Source organism: Leucopleurus acutus (assembly GCF_964270905.1).
Source record: "Leucopleurus acutus genome assembly, chromosome: 7".
Classification (NCBI taxonomy): Eukaryota; Metazoa; Chordata; class Mammalia; order Artiodactyla; family Delphinidae; genus Leucopleurus; species Leucopleurus acutus.
This window is the reverse complement of record NC_139150.1, coordinates 54,355,574-54,380,966: the sequence shown is the minus strand read 5'-3', so window position 1 is coordinate 54,380,966 and position 25,393 is coordinate 54,355,574. Positions and strand designations below refer to the sequence as shown.

General features: G+C 40.0%; 1 protein-coding gene across 1 annotated transcript in view; it reads left to right on the top strand.

The window, feature by feature from the left end:
- Positions 1 to 25,393, top strand: part of GLIS3 (GLIS family zinc finger 3) — a gene marked incomplete at both ends in the record, with an annotated part of 489,936 nt that overhangs the window by 412,498 nt on the left and 52,045 nt on the right. Inside the window, one exon of the mRNA XM_082842537.1 lies at positions 12,114 to 12,255. Coding sequence (XP_082698663.1) covers positions 12,114 to 12,255 — 142 coding nt within the window. The remainder of the gene's footprint in view (positions 1 to 12,113; positions 12,256 to 25,393) is intronic.

The window sequence follows — 25,393 nt, the reverse complement described above, 5'->3', positions numbered from 1 at the left end:
TTATTCTGTGTGGTCTGGGGGAAGAGGGGAGAAATAAACTCCAGTGAGTAGAAATTATGGGAGGCAGATTACAGATCAACTTGAGGCAAACCTTTCTAATGATTAGACCTATTTAACAGTGGAGTGCAATGAGTTGTGAGGAAGTGAGTTCCCTGTCATCGAAGGGATTTAAACAAAGGCTGAGCTGCCACCATGATATGCGGTAATGTTGGGCAGTTCAGTACCCTACATTTAAATTTAAATTAATTAAAATTAGATTAAAATAAAATAAAGTTTGGTTCCTCAGTTGCACTAGCTACATTTCAAGTGTTTATTAATCACATGTGACTAGTGTCTACCAATTAGTACAGTACAGAACTTTTGTATCATCTGAGAGAGTTCTGTTGGACAGCACTGCTGTCGCACTGGTGCATAGCATTACTGGACTCTGGTTCCTTTTTAGTCTGAAATTCTCTTTCTGTGAACAGTTCCCCATCAATCACTATTTTTTACGAAATAACCAGTAGTTTTGTTGTATCTATATAGGAGTTGATTTTTCATGTCTCCTATTGAGATATACCCTGGTATGTGTATTTATTCAAATATCTTGGCATGTTCATTAAGTAGCTATAGATAAAATGTTTGGCCTTTGGAGTCAGTGCTAACCAAATAAGTACTTCCTATTATAGAAATTCAGGGTGTCCAATTGGACAGTACCTCTTGTTCCTGAAGAGTTTTCTTCCAATACCATTTTTCTAAGTCTTCACTCTCATTTCTTTCCTTCTTTGCAAATTGGTCATTCCCAAAGGAAGTGAATTTGACAGCAGATTGTTGGAGATTAATTACCTATGATATGCCAAAGCCACTTCATAAATGTCAGTGCTGAGGAATCCCTAGAGAGAGAATTTTTAGATTCAACTGGAAATTAATTGTAATTAATATAATAGGTTAATTCATTGTAATTATTTTTAAGCCTTTTGGCAGTGAGTTAATTCCCCAAGATCCACATTGCTCAAAGTGTCATAGAGAATGCTTGATGAGAATGTTCTGGTACTAAACCTTAACCCTCTTGAAAAAAATGCTATTTGTCTTTCCTTCTGGCTGAGTTTCTTCAGAAACATATTTTGGTGGCATTTGATTTATGGAGAACAAAGGAATCGCTGCAAGGTGATGTATAAACATCACAGCCCAGATAGAGGATGCTCATTGGAGAAAGGGAAAACAAAGGCCTCTGATTGTGCCTCGTTTTCTTTGGAAGTATGTCTTGCTTCAGACTAACAGAATGCCTTTGCTCTTGGAATAAAATGTAATGGAACTGAAAATGGAAGAATCTGGGCCTTTTTCCCTTTCCTAATTATTTCCACTTGACTCACTTAATCTTGGACGATTATTCAATCATATCTGAAATGGGAAAATGATGGGAGTAGAATTTCCGTCTCTTGTTTCAAGAGCTTATAAACATTAACAGAATAGTCTTGAACAAAAAACAAATACAAATCACAATTGACGGTGCCTCGTTTTTAGATATTAGAAAAAAATCCCTGCATTGTTAGGGAAGCAGCTCAAGTTTCCAAATGCGGGAACCTTGTCAAGACTTGATGCGTGATTTCACTATTAACGTTGAAAATCTATCATTTAGAGCAAATATTTCATAATGGCAGTTTGTACGGAAGCTAAGGAGCCAATTTGTTTACTTGCACCTGGATAGGCCAAGAAATTAAGCCCTAAAATGGGTCATTAATGATCAGGATCATTAACACTCAAAGATTCGCAGGTTGGTTTCTGAGACTCAGAGATGTCTCATTTCTTTCTAGTATGTTTATGAGCCTTACTGCAGGTTTATGAATAGAAGGACACATGCAATCCTGATAGTTGCTGAGAGCTAGATCAGGACTCAATATGCAATAAAATTCCTGACAATTGGGACTGTCTAAAATTAAAGCTAACTGCCAAGATAGGGAAGTAAGTTGCCTGTTACGATAGGGAAACAAGCAGAGTCTGAGAGCCACCTACTGGGGTTGCTGTAGGGCAACAGTGCAGAAGACAGAGATTTGGCCCCAGTGATATCTGAGGCTGTTTTGAATGCTAATTATTCTTGTAAATTAGGGTTTTATTTTTAATTTAGACTCCACAATTATGCTTTTAGTATTATCCATAATGGCCCAGAATACCCCACTTTCATTAAACATCTAGTTACTATACTGCTGGTGTGTGGGCAGAGCAGGAACTGAAGAAAAGGGAACAATGTATGTCTGAGCATCTTATGAGTACTGCTGATTGGCTCTCTGCATTCCTGAGGCAAATAAAAAGAATTTGGGGGCGTTTGCTAAATTGGGTGCTCCCAGAAGCAGGCTGTGAGCCAAGGATTCAGGTGCCTGTGAGTTGTTAAAGAACTGCTCCCAGGAGAATACAGGAGAGGAATGAGGGAAGGGGCTAAAGCTAAACGGGGTGTGTGTCGGGGGGTGATCCTACAGGGAGCTCTGGAGCATAATTTACACTTCAGAGTTTGTCCCACTTTGGCGCTAAGCAGAACTGGTTAGCCATGCATATGTCTGTTGGTGGGGGGTGTCTGCGAGCTGCTGGCTGTAATGTACGCAGAAGCTGGGGGATGGGCACACAAAGCGAGGAGAGGGGGCAGTACAGAGCTAATCAAAGGGATCAGAGGGGATCTGGCAGAGCAGCAGCAGCCTCTGCGCTATAGCTACTATTGTCTGTATCTTTTAAAATTCTCCGTCAGGAGAGGTAATTAAGACACGACCGCGTTGTATTTTTAGACACATCCACAGGCCACTAGAGATTGTAAGGTCCTTTAGATAAAGAATTGTGTCTCATTCTTACAAATCCAGTTAGCACTGTATGATTTACCCGGATGCTGGTCCCACCCTGCCAGGTGCTGCAGGGTTTTGAAAGTTTAAAAGGCAGTCAGCCAACCAGGTCCTCATGGACTTTATAATAGTGCAGACTAAACTCATAACAAGAAACAAAGCCTTGAACATACGTCCAGTTGCAGGATTGTTGAAAGCAGACTCTTCAGCTCTCCCTGTACCATTGGGGGCCCCGTGTGGGCTGACCTGGTCAGAGGGGCTTCATTCAGGAGGGAGCCATAAACTGGGTCTTGGAGGAATTATACTGAGAGGAGGGAAGCCATTCCAGGCAAGAGGAATGAACAACATAATAAATGGGATATTTGCAGACAGCAAGATATTGCTCATGAAAGGAGCAGAAGCTTTTGTCGAGGCCTAGGGGAAATACCTATCCTTAGTATGTGGTGGAGTCACGTCACAGAAGCTCTTCTTGTCTTCGCCTTTTGGAACTGGTGTACTAAGAGAGGAGAGGATATTTGTTTCTTGGGTATGGCATAATAAACTCTATTTTAGGAGAGTCTGCCTGAAATCCCAGTATGGATTGATGAGGAAAGAGGGCCTGGAGGGAGAAGTAATCCCTAGCAGTCACTATTAGCAGTCCAGCCCCATTTTTTTTTTTTTTTTTTTTGATGTGGGCCATTTTTAAAGTCTTTATTGAATTTGTTACAATATTGCTTCTGTTTTTTGTTTTGGTTTTTTGGCCCCGAGGCAGGTGGGATCTTAGCTCCCCGACCAGGGATTGAACCAGCACCCGCTGCATTGGAAGGCAAAGTCTTTTTTTAATTTTTTTATTTTATTTTTGGCTGCGTTGGGTCTATTTTTTGGTTGCAGTGCACAGGCTTCTCATTGCAGTGGCTTCTCTTGTGCAGCACGGGCTCTAGGCACGCGGGCTTCAGTAGTTGTGGCACGCAGGCTCAGTAGTTGTGACTTGCGGGCTCTAGAGCGCAGGCTCAGTAGTTGTGGCGCACGGGCTCCGCGGCATGTGGGATCTTCCTGGACCAGGGCTCGAACCCATGTCCCCTGCATTGGCAGGCAGATTCTTAACCACTGCGCCACCAGGGAAGCCCCTGAGGGCGAAGTCTTAAACATTGGACCGCCAGGGAAGTCCCTCCAGCCCCATATTGCTCCCTGAACCTTGCCCTCTGAATTCCAGCTGCCTGCAGATTCTTTCCACCAGGATGTCTCAGAATAATCTCAGAGTTAACATGTCTCAAACCAATCTGCTGATTTACCTCCAACCTACTTCTCTGTTCTCCTTTGCTGTTCCTCAGGCCAAAACTTGGAGCCGTCCTTGACTCTCCTTCTCTCATATTTCACACCTCATTCAGCTCCACCCTCAAAACAAAGTCACCAGGGACTTCCCTGGTGGCACAGTGGTTAAGAATCCGCCTGCCAATGCAGGGAACACGGGTTCGATCCCTGGTCAGAAGATCCCACATGCCACGGAGCAGCTAAGCCCGTGCGCCACAACTACTGAGCCTGTGCTCTAGAGCCCGCAGGCCACAACTACTGAGCCCACATGCTGCAAGTACTGAAGCCTGCACACCTAGAGCCCATGCTCTGCAACAAGAGAAGCCACTGCAATGAGAAACTCGCGCACCGCCGCGAACAGTAGCCCCCACTCACCGCAACTAGAAAAAGCCCGTGCGCAGCAATGAAGACCCAACGCAGCCAAAACCAAAAAACAAAGTCACCGCCTCTGACTCTAGGCCTTCGGCATCTCCCATCTGGATTGTTGAGATAGCCCCTAACTGGGCTCTCTTGCCCTCCTACTGTCTGTTTTCCACACAATAATCAGAGTTATCTCTTCGCATTATAAGACAAACCAGTTGCTTTCCTGCTCACAGCCTCCCATTAGTTGCTGTCACAATGAAATCAGTCCGCCCTCGATATCCTCATGTTCCGCATCTCTGAATTCAACCAACCACGGGTCAAAAATACAGGGAGGGCTTCCCTGGTGGCACAGTGGTTGAGAGTCCGCCTGCCGATTCAGGGGACACGGGTTCGTGCCCTGGTCCGGGAAGATCCCACATGCCGCCGAGGGGCTGGGCCCGTGAGCCATGGCCGCTGAGCCTGCGCGTCTGGAGCCTGTGCTTCGCAACGGGATAGGCCACAACAGTGAGTGACCCGCATACCGCAAAAAAAAAAATAATACGGGGAAAAAATTCCAGAAAGTTCCAGAAAGCAAAACTTGAATATGCTTTATGTGCCTGCAACTATTTACATAGCATTTTCATTTTATTGGGTATTACAAGTAATATAGAGATGATTTAAAGTATATGGGAGGAGGTACATAGGTTATATGCAAATATTGCACCATTTTATATAAGGAACTTGAGCATACGTGGATTTTGGTAGGTATCCACAGGGGTCCTGGAGCCAGTGCCCCTGGATACTGAGGGATTACTATGCTAAATCTCCCGGTGTTGAAGGCTGGACACAACCTGACTCTGGCTATTTCTCCAGCCCCATGAGCCTCATCTTTCCCATTGCTCCCTTGCTCCCTCCTCTCCAGGTGGTTGTTTTTAGAACCCATCAGCCTGTTCCCTCTTTAGATTTCTTTCCTTTCTGTTCCATCCACATAAAATGCTCTTTCTACCATCTTGCCTCTCTCACTTCATTCAGGTCAGGGTCCATAATGTCCTCTCCTCCCAGAGGCCTTCCTTGACCCCTCGTCTAAAAGCATGGAGATACGAGTGTCATCCCCACGAAGTCTGGCTGAGCTCCACAGAAACAGGAGTGAGGGCCAAAGAGAACATCAGGGAAGGGATGAGAAGGGGAAGAGGACCCAAGGGAGGAGCATAGAGTCAGAGACTCAGGAGAGAGAGAGAAGTAAGATGTCCTCTTTCGGAGAGGGGTACTGAGGTCAGGATGCCCCTGGATTAAGATCATCTCCTTTCAGGGGCCCTGAGGCCACTATGCATGTGCTTAGGATGCAGATCTTAAGGAATGTTGGATGCCATGCTTTATTTTTCCCAACTGCAGATATTCATATTACTGGCCCAGGACTGAACCAGGTGACAAGCCTCTGGAGCAGGGGAAATGAAAACCAAACAGTGGTGCTTTTTGTTTCTCTGTCTCTACTCCAACAAAGACCCCTTTCCCTCAAGGGCATGGTGTCAGAATCTACACAGTGATAATGAGATATTCCAGGAACTTTTCTGGAGAACCTAGGGGCCCTTTGCTCTTTCCCCAACTAGACCAGTCTGAATGACAGTCTCCTGGCTAAAATACTTAAAAGTCCTAAGAGGAAGAAGGAAGTGTATGAATGTATGTGATGTGGTACAGGAAAGGAGGAAGTTGGGGGTGGGTTATTTCTTGAGGTGGTATAGTGTAACTTTGAAGAGCCTGGTTTGGGATTCTGACACCCAAATCCAAGTCTGACCTTTACCGGATGTGTCATTCCAACTTTCTCATCTCTAAAATGGTAGTCACAATAGTGTGTGCCTCTTAGGGTTGCTATGAGGCACACAGTGTCAAGTACACTACACGGATTCCATATATGTTTATTGAAATGGAATGCAATCTTTAAAACTGTGTCATGGTGACTCTGTACATCCAGCCATTTCCTGTGGAATTTATGTGCATGATCCTCTTTTCCTTGCTGATTGGAAATAATCATCATATGGTTGTGTCTTTCAAAGTGCGTTCTAATAGGATCTGTATCAGTCATGCTTCTCCAGACGAGCAGAACCAGTAGGAGATATCTATATGTATGTATCTATATCTATATGCATATCTATAGATACAGATAGAGAGAGAGAGAGATTGATAGATTTCAAGGAATTGGCTTACTCAGTTGTGGGAACTGGCAAGTCAGAAATCTGTAGGGCAGGCGCACAGGCTGGAAACTCTGGCAGGAGCTCATGCTCCAGTCCAAAGGAAGAATTTCTTCTTTTTCAGGTAAACCTTAGGTTTTTGCTCCCACAGATTGGATGAGGCCCACCCAGGTTATAGAAAATAATCTCCTTAAAGTCAACTGGCTGTAGATGTTAACCCTATCTACAGAATTCCTTCCCAGCAACACCTAATGTTCGATTGAATAATTGGGTACTATAGTACAGCCTCGTTGACACAAAACTAACCATCAGTGTATCCATACCCTACAACTTATATGGACTCTCAAAGAAAGGGAGACACAGTGCCTATGAGGCTATAGATAATAGGGGATGAAATGAGCCTCCCAGGAAGTAGATGGTGAAGACCCTATAAGGGTTTCCTGCTGTACTAAGACTAAAAGCCAAAGTGCTAACTGAGTGCTGCAGGGTCCTGTGATCTGCCCCCACCTCACCTCTCAGAACTTATCTCCTACTTCTCTCTCTAGGTCACACCCCACTCCAGCCTCGCTGGCCTCTAAATTCTAGAACTCTCTTCCCCTTGATATGTACTTAGCTAATTTCCTCAGTTTCTTCAAGTCTTTGCTTGAATCTCTTCTCAACAAGACCACAGTTCTCCCCAACATAACGATCCCACCTACCCTTCTCCTTTTTTCTTTTTTCCATAGCACTTACCGCCTTCTATACAACTTACTTATTTAGTTCATTTATTTACTGTTTACTCCCTCCTCTAGAATATAGATTTCTCAGTAGGGATCTTTGTGTGTTTTGATTACGAATGTATTTCAAGCCCCTAGAACAGTGTCTGGCATATGGTTGAGGCCCAAGAAATACTAATTCAGTGAATGAAAGAGAAAGATAAAGAAGGGCGGTGCTACTCAAGAACTGATAGGGTGTGGTTAGGGCAGCTGAGTTGAACGACTCCAGGGGTGCCATTCACATAGATTGCAATATGAATAAACATCCCTGGTGTTGTGCAACACAACAGCCCCTTAAAATAGATGAACTGATGAGTGGGGCAGGGGGAGCGGTTGTTCAAATTCCATTTCTTTCTATAAAGAGCAGTAAAGGCTCCATAAAGGGCAAGTCCTTGTTGTCCTCTAAGGGCAGGTATTAAAATGGATTGACATTTTTTAACCTTTTTTATCCCTGTGAAAGGGTAAAAATCCAAATTGTTCTTAAGAAATGAACTTCATGTAACCATTTATTATTATGAGGTCCGAAGGGAGACATAATAAGAAATGGTTACATGAGGTTCATGTCATAAGGACAATTTGGCTTTTGTAATTCCTTATTTCTACAATCCATTTCCTCTTCTCATAACCAGAAAAATCTCAGCTCTTCTATTATCAGGATTCTTAGAGAATCTTCTCATCAGGATTCTTAGTGGTTCCAAAGTGTGGTTCCCAGATAACAGCATTATCATGACCTGGGAACTTTCCAGAAATGAACTGCAGACCCAATGGATCATTAGCTCTGCATTGGAGCCTGCAGGTGATTCTGATGCATGTCCAGGTTTGAGAACCACAATTAGAGACCATCCCCGTTGAAGAACTTTCCTCTTTCTTTTTTATATTCCTAGGAGCTAAGAAGATGTTGTTTTATATAAATAATTGGGTTTCTTACTCCAAATATAAAACCATAGTATATTGAAAGATATCCCTCCCAGGAGATTCTGCTGTGTGCCTCCTGCTTCACCCATTTGACAATTCCTGGACTAGAGAATGTTTAAGAGCCTTAAATGATCTGGAGGGCCTTTTCCTGGTCTAATAATCTGGGAGGGAGAGAGGGATACTAAATTTGCATATCATTACTGCATTTCTATGCATATGGCCCTGCTTCGGAAATTTTGCATAAGGTGCTTGAGGACCTTCTGCAAAAAAAAAGGTCCTCAAGGCTTACTTAATTTAAGAAGCACTTTCTAGAACCATGTCTAGTCCCAGAGAAAACCAAATTAACTCTCACCACAAAGCTGTATGGAATCACACTCTTGGAACACATGAATACTTGTCACAGCTAAGGAAGAATTGCCTGCCTTTGGATCCAGGGGTAACCATGGCTGTGAAATGCCTTAGAAAGACCTCATCAGTACTCATATCTGTAAAACCCTAGAATAGTTGGTAATAGAAAGCAGAGAGATGTTCATGTCTACTCTTAGTAGAACATGTGGGCCCCAGATCACATTTTAACAATGAAAGATAAATTAAAAGTGATCACCAGAACTCATTCTAAGCCTTGATTTTTTTCCAGTTTTTCTTACGTGGCATGTGTTAGGTTAGTACCAAAATAACAAACATACCTTCCAAAGCCCCTGAGAGGGTTAGGCATTAACTCAGATAGTCTTGGTCAGACATTCCAGTATGGCTAAGCTGAGGAAATTATGTCTTGTTCACGACATGTGTTAAACACTTCTTCCCTATACTTAGGGTCACTGTGCCCTTTTCATATTCTTGGACTAAGACCTGGACATGTGTTTGTCTCTTCATGAAGCTTTTTCAGTTCCAAGAAATACTGCTCTCTAAATAGTAACTTACTGTTGTTTTGTACCTGTGTGTATGTTTTTCTTTCTGATCAGAGTCATTGTCGGTGGTGTGCTCGTAGTGTTTAACAACCAGCTTTCCAGATGAAAAAGCCCCAGTTTGTAGCATTTGTCAATTTCCATAAATGTGTAAATGCTATCACCATGACCAATTTCAAGCTATCAATATGACATCACTGCAAGTAAAGTTTGGAAAAAGTACACACAATTGGTATTCTTGGATTGGTGCAAGCCAGCTCCAACATGTCATTGGAATGTAGAAAATTTGGAAAGCAGAGGAAAGGATAAAAAGAAAAAGAGGAAATCAATTCATGATATTGCTGCTAAGAACAAAAATCACTTTTAATATTGGATTACATTTCCTTACAGTATTTTGTCTTTGTTTTAATGTAATTGTTATCATTTTGTATACATAATTTTGTGTTTTGCTTTTATATTCATGAACATCATTTTAATGGTTGTATAATATTACATCAAATTAATGTAACAATAACGCTATATATCAAACTAGAGCACTGGGTATAAATCTTCCTTCACCTTTCTGGCTATTTCCTTAAGGCGAATTCTAAGAACAAATGATTTCAATTATGGGTCTTGAAAAAAATATTCCCGAGTACCATTTGGAGAGTTTGAAACAGTATACACTCCACCCAACTGTGTTTAAGAATGCTTCTCTCATTCTACCTTCACTACAACTACTTCTTTTTTAAAGTGTTGGATAATTTGATAAGTTCTTCTTTTTTTAATATGTAGAATATTTATTTATTTATTTTAACATTTTTATTGGAGTATAACTGCTTTACAATGGTGTGTTAGTTTCTGCTGTATAACAAAGTGAATCCGCTATACGTATACATATATACCCATATTACCTCCCTCTTGCGTCTCCCTCCCACACTCCCTATCCCACCCCTCTAGGTGGTCATAAAGCACTGAGCTGATCTCCCTGTGCATTGCAGCTGCTTCCCACTAGTGAGGTGGATGGACCTAGACTCTGTCATACAAAGTGAAGTGAGTCAGAAAGAGAAAAGTAAATACCGTATGCTAACACATATATATGGAATCTAAAAAAAAAAAAAAAGATTCTGAAGAACCTAGGGGCAGGACAGGAATAAAGATGCAGACGGAGAGAATAGCATGGACATATATATACATTACCAAATGTAAAATAGATAAGTTTTTAAAAAAAGTTTAGCATTGCATTTCTTTACAATTGTGCCAAACATTATGTTTATTTTCATTTCTATTTCTCCTTTTTAAAAATTTTTGTTCATGTCAAGGGCTGCATAGTGAGTCAGTCCCCTCCTAGGAGATTCTGCTGTGTGCCTCCCTCCTCACTCATTTGATAATTCCTGGACTAGGGAATGTTTAGGATCTTTAAATGATCTGGAAGGCCCTTTTCTGGTCTGCTCATCTGGGAGGAAGACAGAGAGGGACACTAAATTTGCTCTCTCTCTCCCTCACTTACATCTCGGCTTTTTTCTGTTTCTCTACTCCAAGCTCCAGACTCCCTCCACTTCTGCCTTACTATCCCTCAGATAATCCAGGCACACCACAGAGCAACAGGTTCTTCCCCCATATGTCTGCAGGACTCACTCCCTCACTTCTATCAAGGCTTTTTACCAGTGCCATCTCCAACAGACTTTCTCTGATCCCCCTGTGTCAGGTTGCCATCCCTCATCCCTACTCACTGTCTCCCTTCTCTGAGTCACTCTTCTCTATAGCATTTATCACCATCTGCTATGGCATTTATTTTACTGTTCATCATCTGCTTCCCCTCTAGGGTATAAGTTCCATAAGACAGTATCTCTAGAGTCTAGAGGAGCGTCTAATGCTCAATAAATAATTGTTGAATGAGACTCAAGCCCTGTATCTAAAGGGTTGGTTTTATCTTGATGAAGACAAAATCAATTTATATGTTCTCTTTAAACACTGAAGATAACTATTTGTAATATCTGTAAGAAATAGATTTCTACATTTTTTGAAGATATTATGTTTTTAGACAAACAGAAGTTTGGTATTTTTATGTAACTAAATCTTCCATTGTGATTTTTTTCAATTCAAATTACACTTATAAAATTCTTTTTCATAAAGAAATTAGATAACTTTGCACCCATACTTTATTCTGCCATTTTTATGGCTCTTTAATATACAAAGAATTAATTTTGTTATTGTGATAAAATGAAGTCTAATTTTTTAATGTGACCTACTGTTGAGATAGTTTGTTGCTTGTAATGACTTTGCTTTTTCTTGTTACCATGTTCCATAATATTTTAAAATTTAACTTGTGTATTTTCCTCTCACGTAAAATCTACAGGTATCAAATCTCAATGGACATTCTTAATTATCTCTAAGATATTTTCATGATAGTATCTCTGTATTTTAAAAGCACTTTATGGTGGGGGAGGTGGTGGTGGGATGAATTGTGAGATTGGGATTGACATATATACACTAATATGTATAAAATAGGTAACTAACAAGAACCTGCTGTATAACAAAATAAAATTAAAAAAACTAAAAGAAAAAGCGCACTTTACAATACAGACTAAATGCACGTGAGTTTGTTTTTGTTATCACTACAAGTTCTGATAGGATACAGAGCAAATGAAAGAAAATATAATAGGAAGTTGGGTTCCCAGAAGTGGAAATATCAAGGACTGAAGTAAAATCTGCCTCTAGCCACATTTTTCCTGAAACACCTGCCAGGTGTTATTAGAATTAGAAAGCTGACCCTTTTATTGACTCTGTAAGTCCCATGCCTAACCTGTAGTTGTTGCTTGATAAATATTTGTGGACTGAATTGCCTGAGCCTTACAGCATGATAGCCTTTCCAGAAAAGTATTCCAAGGAATCGCCTTCCTTTTCCATCTGTCTTCTGTTTTCTCCTTCTCTTAGCTGCGGTCCAGTGCAGAGCTCCATCCTGACCTGCTCACAGATTGCCTCACCGTGCAGCCCCTGCAGCCCGCCACTTCCCCACGAGATGCTGCCGATAGGGCGGTGGGATGCTCCCCAGGGCCCGGGCCTGACCTCTATCCAGGTAATGTCAGCAAAGGCAGACCCAACCACATCAACTACCCTTCTCTAGGCCCTTCACTTTGGTTAATGTAAATGCACACATAAAAATGCTTCTAAGATCATCTGTATTTCACTTTATCAGTAGACTGCAAATTATCCCCCTCCTGTCCTCCGCATTTGATTCCTGAGCTGGGTTTGGCAGCAGACTGTTTTTTCTCATAAAGAAACAAAGTAAAATAATGCATTAACTCTTTAGGTTCTGGACTTCTGCCAAAAGTTCAGTGTACCCAACCCTTCCAGGTATCTTAAATTTATTAATTTGATCTAGACTCAAAGGAAATGTTTTCCCTAATGGAACAGTCATTGTTGTCTTTGCATTGTAAAAGGAAGCCCCAGGTCTCTAAGAAAAAATTTCACATCAGTAAATCAACTTGTAAGAATGTCCATTATTGTTTGTCAACCACTGGGGGAGTAGGGTTGGGGTGGCACTCCCAGAATAGCTTCCTTCTGCCTAGGTTTGAATAATAGATGACTCTACATCTAGAAAAATGTTATGTATGCAGTGAAAAATGAGAAAGGATTAATATGCAATAAGGATGTTATTTTTTTCATTTACTTTCTTAGCCTGGATTTGTGTGCATTTTCTACTCTCTATAATGGTGATATACTTGCGCAAACATGATTGGTTAGTCATCCTCATATATGGAAAGCTCTTACTGTCATGCTATGAACATAAATGCAAAAGTCCCACCAGCTCCACATTCCAGACAATGGGAATTTTCTGTTTTCTGTGAATTACAAATTCTTCTCCCACTCCATCTGGTTCCAGAGCCAGGTTTTGGCAGCAGATTGCTTTTTCTTTTTAAAACTCCTAATAAGCCGTAAAGAATGAAGAATTTACTGATGCATAACAGTGGAATAGGAGAAAGACAAGCTTGTATAACTTTTTAAACTTCACAGTTCTCAGCTGATCCAAATGCAGGGGAAAGGGCATTAAGCAAATATTTCAAGGGGGTCAGAGTCATCAAGACATCCTTAGTGTTGTCCCAGTGTTGGTAGCCCTTTATCAATTGCTTTGGGTACTTATTCTTGGAGAAAACAAAGCCTCAGCTTTTTGAGACCATAGGAGATTAGATTAAAACTTATTTGAAAGACTGACCAAATCTGACAGAGATTTTGGGTGCAGGTACACATAACACATGAAATATGCCAATGTACAATGTTACCAGCACCCAAATATTTTATATTAGATATATACATGAAAAAGTGTGACTAGCTTTTGTTTGTACATATGTCTGTTTGATTTGCCAAACATTTGATATGTGAACATTTATTCTAGCACATTAAATTAGCAATCAGTTTAAAACAGCCTTTAGGGCATTTCCCTACTTATTTAGTCCATAAATCCATGATCTTACTATTATAAATAGCTGGAACCCAGCAATTAGAGAGTAAGAGCTAACCAGAATTGATTGAAAAATGATCCAACATCCAATATAAAAAAATATGGTGATGGGCTGGTCTTGTTGCATTTAAACTTCTTGGAAGTAGATTTGGGAAGCCATGGTATCTTTGTCTATGAGAAACATTAGTACCTTTGCTGTATGTGGCATACAGTATATGGCTCACTTTCAAAACTTAGGAGTCACATTTGTCTTGATATGTGCTTTTGGGTGTCTGGTAGTATTGTTTAAGTTTTTTTAAAAGGTTTAGTTTGAAACGGCTTTGTCATTCCAGACAGAATTCCTCTTTTTGTTCATGATGCTTTTCTGCATTTGATCTTCAAAACAAGCTGTTAGCTTTGAGCCTCTAACTGTGGCAGGCGAGCTGCCAGAGCAGACGAGGAGCCTAGGTTACCACGGCGTCAACAGAGCATCTTCACATTGACTGGAATTTTCTGTGGCTCTGGGAATATTGGAAACAGGCAGGTGGCCATCTTGCTTAACTTTGTTCCTAGAATTTTACTTCTCTAGTTAGCTTTTAAGTATGAAAGTTTATCTGGCCTGCTTCTTTCTTTATTCCTGCTTCCTTCAGGCTCTATTTTACTTTCTTTGCTCTTGACTTTTTTTTTTTTTTTTTTTTAGTTGATTATGTTCTCTGTTTTGCTGAGTAGGCAACAAACAGAGCAGAACAAGGCAGTGAAACTAAAACAAAAATTTTCAGCCTTCCTTTTATAGTTCTAGAAATGCAGTTACCAGCAGTGCACGTTCACACCAGTTTCAGACCTGTGCTAAAGATTGATGGAAAGAAGCTAAACAGCAAAAAATGCCGAAAGAAAAGGAAGCTGTTCATCAATTAGTTAAATGTAAAATCTGAAGTGTTAAGGTAATTTGATGAAGATTAAGAGTTGGCTAAATGGCAAAAAGAATTTGGAGTCGTTCCCTTAAAATCCTATTATACAAAATCAAGAAAATATTTGTTTAAAGATTGTCAAGAACTTATACCTATAAGTGCTAGTAAATTGATTTATCATAAAAATATTTTGATGGAAACTTGTTGAGTGTATATGGGTGCAAAGGATCAAAAATAGTTTAGCATGAATGTCATGATTTTTTTAGAAGCCACAATGACTGGGGACTTGTGGTTTGAAGAAGTCATGTTTTCGAAATGGAAATTTTTAGTGGCTAGGAGACAGTGATTTGTAAGATTCCAAGGTAGGAATAGTTTGCAGAGCATTAAGGTGAACAGGGAAGATGGCAGTTCTGACACATACAAGTCTTGCAATTCTCCTAACATATTGGCTTCCCTTATTGAAGCAAACTTTTCAGTTGATAAGACAGAGTTTGACTGGAAAGGATTGCACGAAAAGACTTTTATTTCTTTGGAAGAAAATAGTGCCCCAGGTTAAAACAGCCAAATATTACTTGAGGTCACACTGAGGAAGATTTTAAATTGAGGTGTTTACTTATCTACTATTCTGAAAAACCCAGGGCTCCCCACCACCGCTCCTGGGTTAACCTGAGAGTAATTTTGTGATCTAACAGGGAGGCCAGGGCAGTGATGAGTAATTCTCAAGGTTGGCTCACTTATATTTTCTGTGCTTTTGTTCAGAAGTTCTGTAACCCAGATAGATAATGCCCCAGGCCAGCCTATAAATTTAGGTGATTTATCTGGTAATCTGAGGGAGGAGTATTTCATAGCCAGTAGATCAAGGTGTGAATGCCACACTCAAGCCTAAATGCCTGTGTAGATCTTCTCATCAGCGCCCTCGATGAGCTAATAAAGTGGATAAGCCTATGATTAGTGAGTCTGCAATATCATGGGCAGCCTGGACCAGTGCCTGGTCTTGGCAGAGAGTCCATTCAGTAACAAAGCATGCTCTGGGGAAGAATTTCTGTCCCATGAGTGATCATAAAAATTACATCTCCCTCCAAACTGAAACTGTACTACAGACTCAATAAAACATGGCCTTTGCAAATGCCCTTAGCCATGAAGACATCATAGAGGCCAGTGTGGTTGAGATATTTGAGTCCCACAGAAACCACCAATGAGGTGAAGAGCTAATGCAACTGGAACAAGGAAATCTGCAAGAATGGGGGGGATTTTATTGTTACCACTTCTATCGGGTTATAAAATAATGATGTTTTAGAGCTTATAAGTCCTATTGAATTATCCCAGTTTTGAATGTAACTAGATTTTTCAGGAGAAGAAAATGTGTTATGTTCAGATATCATAGGGCATTGTAGAAAACAATCAAAGACTTGTTTAGGACAGGAATTTTTGAAGCCGTGTAATAGTCGGTCCTCCGTATCTTCAGATGCAGAACTCAAGGATACAGAGGGACTTCAGCATCCAAGGATTTTGGTATTTGCACGGGGGTCCTGGAACCAATCCCCCAAGGATACTGAGGGATGACTGTATTGTCATTCCCTTCCCTTCACCTCGTTACTGGAAAATGAAAGCTTCTCTCTTACAATATCATCACTTAATTTTTTACAATATCATCACTTTTTTAATATATAGCACTGTATTAAAGCCATACAATATTTAGCATACTTCAAGAAATAGTTAATGTTTCATTTTAATGCAATGTTTCATACAGTATTTAGCATACTTCAAGAAATAGTTAATGTTTCATTTTAATGTAATAGCTAATGTTTCATTTTAATGCATGGTATATGTTTTAATGCATTTTCTACATTCTTGAGTTGAGTATATTTGCTATCTTGGGACAGCTTGCAGAGTTTCAGGGGCTAGAAATAGTTTCATATAAATGTGCCTCATATAGTCTACTCTCAAAAAGTGGTTGTTAATTCAGGGACTTTATTAGAAGGTTCTAAATTGGCACACAAATTTCCCAATAGGTTAAACTTTATAGGAGAATTGTGAAGATCGAATAACATGATCTATGTAAAAGTCCTTAAGAGGGCATAGTGCACTGTAAAAAATGCAGTAGTTATTAATTGCATTATTTTCAAAAGCACTGCTTTGTTTAGAATTCACAAGAGGTGAAAAAGGGACAGAACAATTAGGAATTGGTGTTGGACCAACACTAATGGGCCAACACCAAGAAGGAGGCAGATACTGGGGTTACAGAAAGGATTTAAAGGAAACATTTGGCAGTAAAGTCATTGTCAAGTCTCTTTGATGTTGCCTTGAACTGCTGTCAAAATCTTGCATTGTTTTTGTAACGTCTCTTGTGTCTGTGGTTTGTCCACAGATTGCATTGGATCCGTGAGGGTAGGAGCAAGCCTCATCCTTCTCTGTTGTAGGCACTGATAGCTTTAACCTATAGATTTAGCCCTCCCTGCGCCTGAGCCCATCCTTTAGTATGCATTATATCACCTGAAAGACTTATGAGAATAGGCTGCTGGGCCCCACCCCCAGAATTTCTGATTCAGTAGGTCTGAGTGAGTCACAGAATTTGAACTTTTTGCCAGGTATTTCTAACAAGTTCTCAGGTGACACTGGGTGTTGCTGGTCCAGGGACCACACTTTGTAAACCATTGCTCCGGGATCATAAAGTGTGGGAATGTGACTTTTAGCAAAACATGATCCGAACTTTGACTGGTGGAGTTAAAATAAGAATTGCCCCTAATTAACTAGATGGGGGGAATCCTTTCCCAATGAATACATATAGCAAATCACCACGATGTACACTTTAAATATCTTACAATTTTATATGTCGGTTATACCTCAGTGAAGCTGAAACAAAAAAAGAAGTATTTAAAGATGAAGCAAATTTATCACGTGAAAACAGCATGATGGAACTCTGTCCACAAAAGGGAATTTTATGATATTGCTGATATGCTATATATTTATAACGATAAATGGAATAATGCTGCTCTGGTACTTACAATTAAATAATTACGAAGATAATAAAACAGAATCAAATAGTGGGGAGCAAAATGCCCTGCAGTGTATATTTCTGTTTCTTATTATAGTGACCCTATAGATTGATATTAAGCGTGTCCGCCCACACCAGAGTTATAATGGCACTGCTCATATTTTGGTTAAGAATAAGATCTTATAACCACCCAACTATAACCAAGTAAGTGTTCAGCATCTATAGTTAAAGAAAATTGAATTCTGATTCCCAGCCAGCACAGGGCACATTTGTATGTATGCAGCTAATGTTAGTGACTTTATATGTTTACAGGCCGCCTAATTTGGTGCTTCAGTTTTCCATATCCACTTATTCCCTTGTATTCATGTTAGTTTTTCACACAAGATTAAGCTGAATTATTCAGTTATATAATATGTACAAGTTTTTGCTGTAAAAATATTTTTGTGGGTGAGCAAACACAATTCCACACCTTATGGAGGAGGAGAGGAAGGTAGTGAAGCTGGATGATTATAGTTGTGTTCTCCCTGGGCAAAGTCTTCCTTGTCTTTATACAGTATTTCTCCTTTCTCTCAATTTATGTTATTTTGTTGATGCTCAGATGGGGTGTGGGAAGGAAAGGTTGGATCTACTTTGAAGTGTACCCCAAGCAGGTCTTAGGAAGCAGACAGATGGCAAGATAGAATTCAGGATAGAATTTGTGGACCGAGGAGCTAGTAGCTTTTGTGATTAGGAAGTTATGGGCCAAACTTCTGGGTCCAAAGTTCTGACTTTCTGCTCCAAGGAAAGAGGGATAGAGGTAGTTATGTCTCTTTCATGTGGAGAATAAACAAAAAAGAAACTGGACATTTTCAAGGTGTTTGTAGCCACAGTGAAAGTTCATTTTTTACATTTGTATGAGCACTGAAAATGAATGTTAGGAATAGCATAAAACTCTAAAGTGAAGGACATTACTGCATTAGCTTCAATATTACTTGTCATGTTTTGCTGTTAACAGTAATAAGGGAGCATACTGCAGGCATTGTATAAAGAGGATTTTGTGGAATTGACCCATTCCAGGCCACCAACAGCACTGACTCCGAAGACTGACTTTTATGGTGTCTTCCTCAATGTTGTCAGAGGATTATCTGCTCCTTTCAGGTGCCCTGGCCATGTCTTGAACCATTAACGCTTCTCTAACAGTAGGCATTGATCCATCAGAAGTTACAGCTGCCTCCTTGGGGTCTTAATTTTCCTACCTAAGTTTCAAGGCTGCTCTAGCCTCACTTTCATGACATTGTTTCTAGTTGCTACCTGAGTTTAGCTTCTTGGACTCCAATCCTGTTCTCTCTTAGTGAACTTAGCTGCTCACATCTGGCTTCTGCTCTGACTCTCATCATCACTGATTTCAGAGCTGAGTCCTACCCTAAAGATCTGTTAACACCTAGCCACATCCTAAAAAGCCAGGGATTTATAATCTTCATGGAACCTTTCTCTGGGGATTTAAAAAAAGGTCTATTCCCACGTTATAGGAGAGACTGCAGAAAGTAAACTACCCAGTTGACCCTTGAACAATGTGGGTTCTAACTGTGTTGCTGCATTTATACATGGACATTTTAAAATAGTAAATACTGCCATACTACACAGTGTGTGGTTGGTTGAATTCTTGGATGTGGAGGAACTGCGGAGACGACTGCGGATACTGAGGGCCAACTATAAGTTATACATGAATTAACACCTGCATTGTTCAAGGGTCAACTGTATTCATTATTGAAAAGAAAAGGGGATAAATTCTCATCAGCGTGCATAAGGGTTTGCTCCTCAGACAGGTTCACAGGGATGCTTATCAAGTTTTCTGAGAAATGGACACACTTCATGAAAATGAATTGCATCAGCTGCCCCAGAAGATTTTGCAATTGGTAAATAATGATCTAGGTTCCATAATTCTGAAGTACTAAGACAGTTGGGGGTCATATCTACAGAAGAGTAAGGATAGGCAATATTTAGCATCTTTTTTCTTAAGTCACATTACTGGCCACATTTTGTACAAGCCCCCTGATCACTGTGTAGCCAATCTATGCTCAAATAGAACATTTATAAGTGGAAATGTTACTTCTTCCTCTAAGTCAAATTTATTTCCCTCTTACTGAGATAAGTTACTGATCTGACATACATTAAATGACATACAGAGTGCTCAGAACAGTGCCTAGTACACAGTAAGTGTTCAGCATCTATAGTTAATATTATTACTTTTATCCAAATACTAGAAAAATATATATTATGACTCTGCAAAGCAGATAGGAAACAGGTGCCAAAAATCACCCACCACTCCCATTGTTTAAGGAATGGGGAAAATATGGAAGCCTAAACAAATTGTAAATTTAATAAGCATCATTTAGTAGAATAAAAGAAAACTAAAATACAGTCCTTTATATTTTATATTTCAGTAATTTTCCCAGTAGTTCACATAGCATTTTTTAAATTCTACTGTAGGTCTCTAGAGAAAAACAAACTGGAATCAGAAGCCCACTGATTCACTTGGGTGGCAATGCACCCAGAATCACAAAGTCCAAATTCTGTTTTGATGGGTACCAGTGTTTGTGTATTCAAATATAACACCGTTTTTTGTTTGTTTTTGTTATTAATAGGCCAGTGTGCTATGACAGAAAGAACGTGGGGCTAAATCTGAGCCCCAATCCTGCCTCTCCACTCACTGAATGTTTAGTTTGGGGAGATTACCTTTCCTCTTTGTAAAATGGTGGTAAGGTTACTGATTCCATTCTCACTAATTGTGAGAATTAGGCCTGTTTTTGCATGGCCTGAGAGTTAAGGAGGGTTTTAAGATTTTTAAATGTAAAATGTAGAAAAGATTTTTAGCCTTTAAGTGAGAACAGTTGCTCAAAGAATTGAGGACATTGCCTCTTGCCTGCAAAGCCTAAAATATTTACTGTCTGGCCCCTTATGGAAAAGGTTTGCCAACCACTGCTTTATATTTACATCTGGGACATTCATCAATTACTGAGAGAGATCAAGGAAGCTTATGGCTTCCATGTATTTTTTAAAAATATTTATTTATTTACATATTATTTTGGCTGTGCCAGGTCTTAGTTGTGGCATGTGGGATCTTTAGTTGTGGCATGCATGCGGGATCTAGTTCCCCAACCAGGGATCCAACCCAGGCCCCCTGCACTGGGAGCGCAGAGTGTTACCCACTAGATCACCAGGGAAGTCCCTGGCTTCCATGTATTTAATCATATTTTGTTTTAAAAATCTTCTAGTACATAAGGTTTTGTTGATCCCTGTAATATTTTAGATGTAGCATGTGTTTTAGTTTTCTAGTCCATGGGTTTGCAGAGATTTTTATAAGGCCCAGTGCTTAAAACAGATCACAGCAGAGCTGTTTTAGTTGAAGGGATCCAGACTACTTGTACTGCCTATTGCCTAGCATTCTGCCCTAGTTGCCTAGGATATATATTGCTATATATATATATTATATATTATATATATATAATATATATATTATATATATTATATATATTATATATAATTTATATAATTATATATTATATATTATATATTATATATATAATATATATAATATATATATTATATATATAAAAATATAATATATATATAGCAATATATATCCTATATATATATAATATATATATATTATATATATTATATATTATATATATATTATATATAATATATATTATATATAATATATATATAATATATGCTATATTGCCTAGCATAATGCCCTAGTCCTCCCTTGGGCATTCTGTGGAACCCTGAATGTATTGGCTTTCAAACGGAATTATCAGCAGTAAAGTCCTCACGTTGCAAGCAAACACCTTCAGATGCAGCCTGGGCCATGGTGGGAAGGTGTAAGCCCTCAGTGTTGTGGCTTCCCCTTAGGAAGAAGCTTCCAGAAGATAGGCAAGATGTGGTTCTGGTTCTGATGAGCCCAAGGGTGACAGAGCAATGAGAGGAAGCAGTCATAGTTTAATTCTACCCAGGTCTATTTTTCCTAAAAAGAGAAAAGTCTCAAACCCTTGAATATCCAGGATTATGTTGTCTAAAATCCAGGTCTGTTGTAGATATATGTTAATGTCCAGGAGAAAAGCAAAAAGTTGAAATATTGGGCTTCCCTGGTGGCGCAGTGGTTGAGAGTCCGCCTGCTGATGCAGGGGACACGGGTTCGTGCCCCGGTCTGGGAAGATCCCACGTGCCGCGGAGCGGCTGGGCCCGTGAGCCATGGCCACTGAGCCTGGGCGTCCGGAGTCTGTGCTCCGCAACGGGAGAGGCCACAACAGTGAGAGGCCCGCGTAATGCAAAAAAAAAAAAAAAAAAAAAAAAAAAAAGCAGTTGAAATATTGAACTTTAGGAACCCATGTGGTCACTTTCCAACAGGAAAGATGCTTACTTCCTCAAAAATAACTTTCTACCAGCAACAAAGATGCTTGAAGTTCATATAACTGAAGACTGAACTGTCCATTCCACAGGTAGAGAAAAGCCTTTAAATTCCTTGAGAAAGGTTGTATGTGGGCATAAATTCAGGAAAATATGTAAATGACTTATCAGAATCTATCTTGAAAGTAAACTAGGAAGAAATACTGAGTATCTGAAGGCAAAAATGGGAAGAGTGTCCACTTCATGGGCAAAGTGTGAAAAAAGAGGGAAGAGTTTCTCTGGAGTCACAAGCAAACCAAATTCTTCATCTATGGAGGTTTTCCCAGGGTTAGTGGTAATTGCAGGCTTCGGTTCCCCGCTAGAGCACAGTTCCCCAAAAGGGCTATTGTAACTCCATTGTACAGAGCTAGGAAAGGGAGAGGTGTGCTGGGAGAGTTCAGAGTTGGTAAATCAGCTCTTGAGTTGGCTGAAAGAATATTGCATTAAAAATTGGATTGGCTATCGGTGCTAAAAATCTGTTTCCAGAAAGCCTTCTCTGTGAAATGTTTTCAGAAGTCACATGAAATTAGAGTGGGTGGAGTTGTCTCAGCAGTATCTGAAAGGGAGGAAACATCTTTTGTGGTTAACATGCTACAGGTAGGAGATAGCTAAGGGATGAATAATGAGGAGTTGGAGAACCCAGTATGTTTTTTTACTAAAATTTCTGGTTTTTTGAATGAGTCGGACTTTATTTCCAGAAAAAGAGATGAGGAACATTCCTGTAAGAACTTCCAGGAATGGTTGTCCATTCCTGCTCCATCTTTCTTCTTTCTTTCTGCTCTCCTACTCTGCTCAGAATGGGATAACATAACACACAGATGCAATACTGGATTTTTTTCAGAGTAGTCTGAGTTGTTTGCTGGTTCAAATTATTTTAATGACTTTCTCTATAACTAACTCTCTGCGAGCGAATAAGTGTGTAGGTTGGGAAGTGAAGGAAAGAAAGCTAAGGTATGAGATTTGAGGTTAGATATGTCATGCATTGTCTGGAAAGACCCAAGAGGGCTGCGTGAAATGCTGGTCCCAGAGAATTTGAGACAGCTGCCAGGTGATGCCATTCTACTTGTAACTAACTGTCTATGTTCTGAAATGCAGATGTTTTAGAAGCTTTTCCTAACATGAAGTTAATTACACCTGGTGTTTCAGAATGTTTGATGGTAACCTTTGGCATTTACATGCATGATGTCAGCCATTATCTTCTAGTTGTGTTGCCATGTATTCCAGACAGGCATGTAAGCATGTATCCTTTTCCAAACACTAATAACTTCTTTCCTGGCTATAAATCCAGCTGCATGATGTGGAAATGTAATTGAGCAGCCTACATAGATGTTTGGAGCTCATGTGGGAATATCTATTTGTAAGAGAACCTGAATATTCATGTAACTGTCCAGACATCAATAAACTTTCATTTTACCGTGTTTATTTCTGTTCCCCAGTGAACAGCAGCACTCTTAAGCTCAGAGTTAATAGGCACGTTCTTCAGAGATGTACCCTCTCTTACCTTAATAGGACATCTCCCTAACACATTTGTTTATCGGTTGCCAGGTAGCTCTCCCATCAGGTGACATGAGTATGTTTTCTTTGTCTTAGTGCACAGGTGACAGTTACCATTGTTTGCCATCAATTAGCTTGGGGTAGCATGTCAAGGATGTACAGGTAGTGTCACTTTACTGTGACAGCCACCCGATCCGGTTGAGGAGGGATTGTTTCATTATCCTCTTATCAGGGCTGCTGGATAATGATACTCTACACTGCAAAGTGGGAGAAAAAAAAGACAGGCAGAAAGAATAGATTTTTAGGGATTGGCAATGTTAAAATTATTCATGCCTCAAGGAGAAGGGAAAGATTAGAGAGCTGACAGGGCAAACCCTTAAGAAGGTTCTTTTTCCTAATACAGATGGAATACGGAATGATACCCTTCCTGATGGAGAAGGAGAAGAGGGGGGAAGTGCCCAGACATTAGGAGGAAAGAAAAAGAGGAACTAGCCCCTTCTGCTCATAGCGAGCAGGCAAGGATTAGCTGCCATCTCTCTCCCATTCTCCAATTAACCTCAAATTCAGCCTTCCAAGTGCCCGTACCGGGATCTTTTCCTTGCTAGAAAACTCTCTGGTTTGTGGATTTAGGTCATGAGAGCATTTTCCACTGAACAACAGTGCAACTGAATGGTTTCATGGTGAAATACAAAGAACTGCAGAAGGTATTGGGACACAAGTTTTCATTATTGAGGACCAAAACTCCAGTCACCAACCCCCACCCCCCGCCCCGTGTTGGTCATTTCCTTCAGAATGACTGAAGGGAAGTCTTTTTTGAGTTCTGAAAATTAACCACGGCTGGATCTTTATGCTGTTGGAGAAACAAACAAAAGAAGTGCTGAAAATGTAAAAATACTTCAAGATAAACTAAGCTTCAAGGGGGACAATTGTGTTGACATTTTAGTAACAGCCCATTTTCGCTCCTTAACGAAGTGCAGTCATGCTTGAAAATGACTTATCTTTTAAACTGCAACGCATTATGGGTTGTAACTCAAAGGTGTGTATTACTCATGTAAAATAAAGTACAGCATTTTAACCCTATGAGGATTCTTTCACAGGCCCTGAACACTTTATACCAACTTGCATTAGAAAAGTTGAACAAAAAATGCTTATTATTAGAGAGTACGATGTATATGCTCTTTTGCATTTTAAAATGACTCTAGTTCACAGTTTATATTTATATGCATCTTTAGGTAAGAAGCCATTCTTTATTGGAGATTTACCATTTTGGAGCAACATGCCTTTGTCTTCTCCATCCTGTTAATTATAGGAATAATCACAATAATGTAAATAGGCAAGGAATAGCAACAATGGTTTGTCGAGCACTTAACCATGGTCCAGACATACTTAACACTATGCTAAGTGTTTCCTATATATTGTATAATCCTCCTCGCCATCCTGTGAGGTATTATCCTTATTTAAGATGAAGAAACTGAGCTTAGGTTAAGTGACTTGCCCAAGACACATTGCTAGTAATTGGTAAAGCTCATTTTCAAACCCAGGGCTATCTGACTCCCAGTGCGTACTCTTTGTTCCTTTAATAACCACCCTGACACTATCGCTCCTGAGTGCCCAATTTCTGGTAGGCCAAAGTAGCTAAAATTTTCATTGCAGTTCAGTCATTTCCTGAATCCTTCCTAGGTTCAAATTTCTCCTGGAGGGAGCCTTGAGGAGGAAAGACAGAGACAAGATTGAGCTCACCATTTGAATGGGGCCTCTAATTCTTTTTTAATATCTCTGTGAAAGCCGACTTAGCCTGATTTCATTGATTAGTTTACCCCTCTGTGCCCAGACCCTGGAAATAATGCCCAAGAGATGAGTAGTGAGCCCATACCTCTTCCCATGTACCAGCCACCAAGCATTAAATGTCATTCCTCTGTGTCCCAACTCCGGCACTGATTATAAGTGA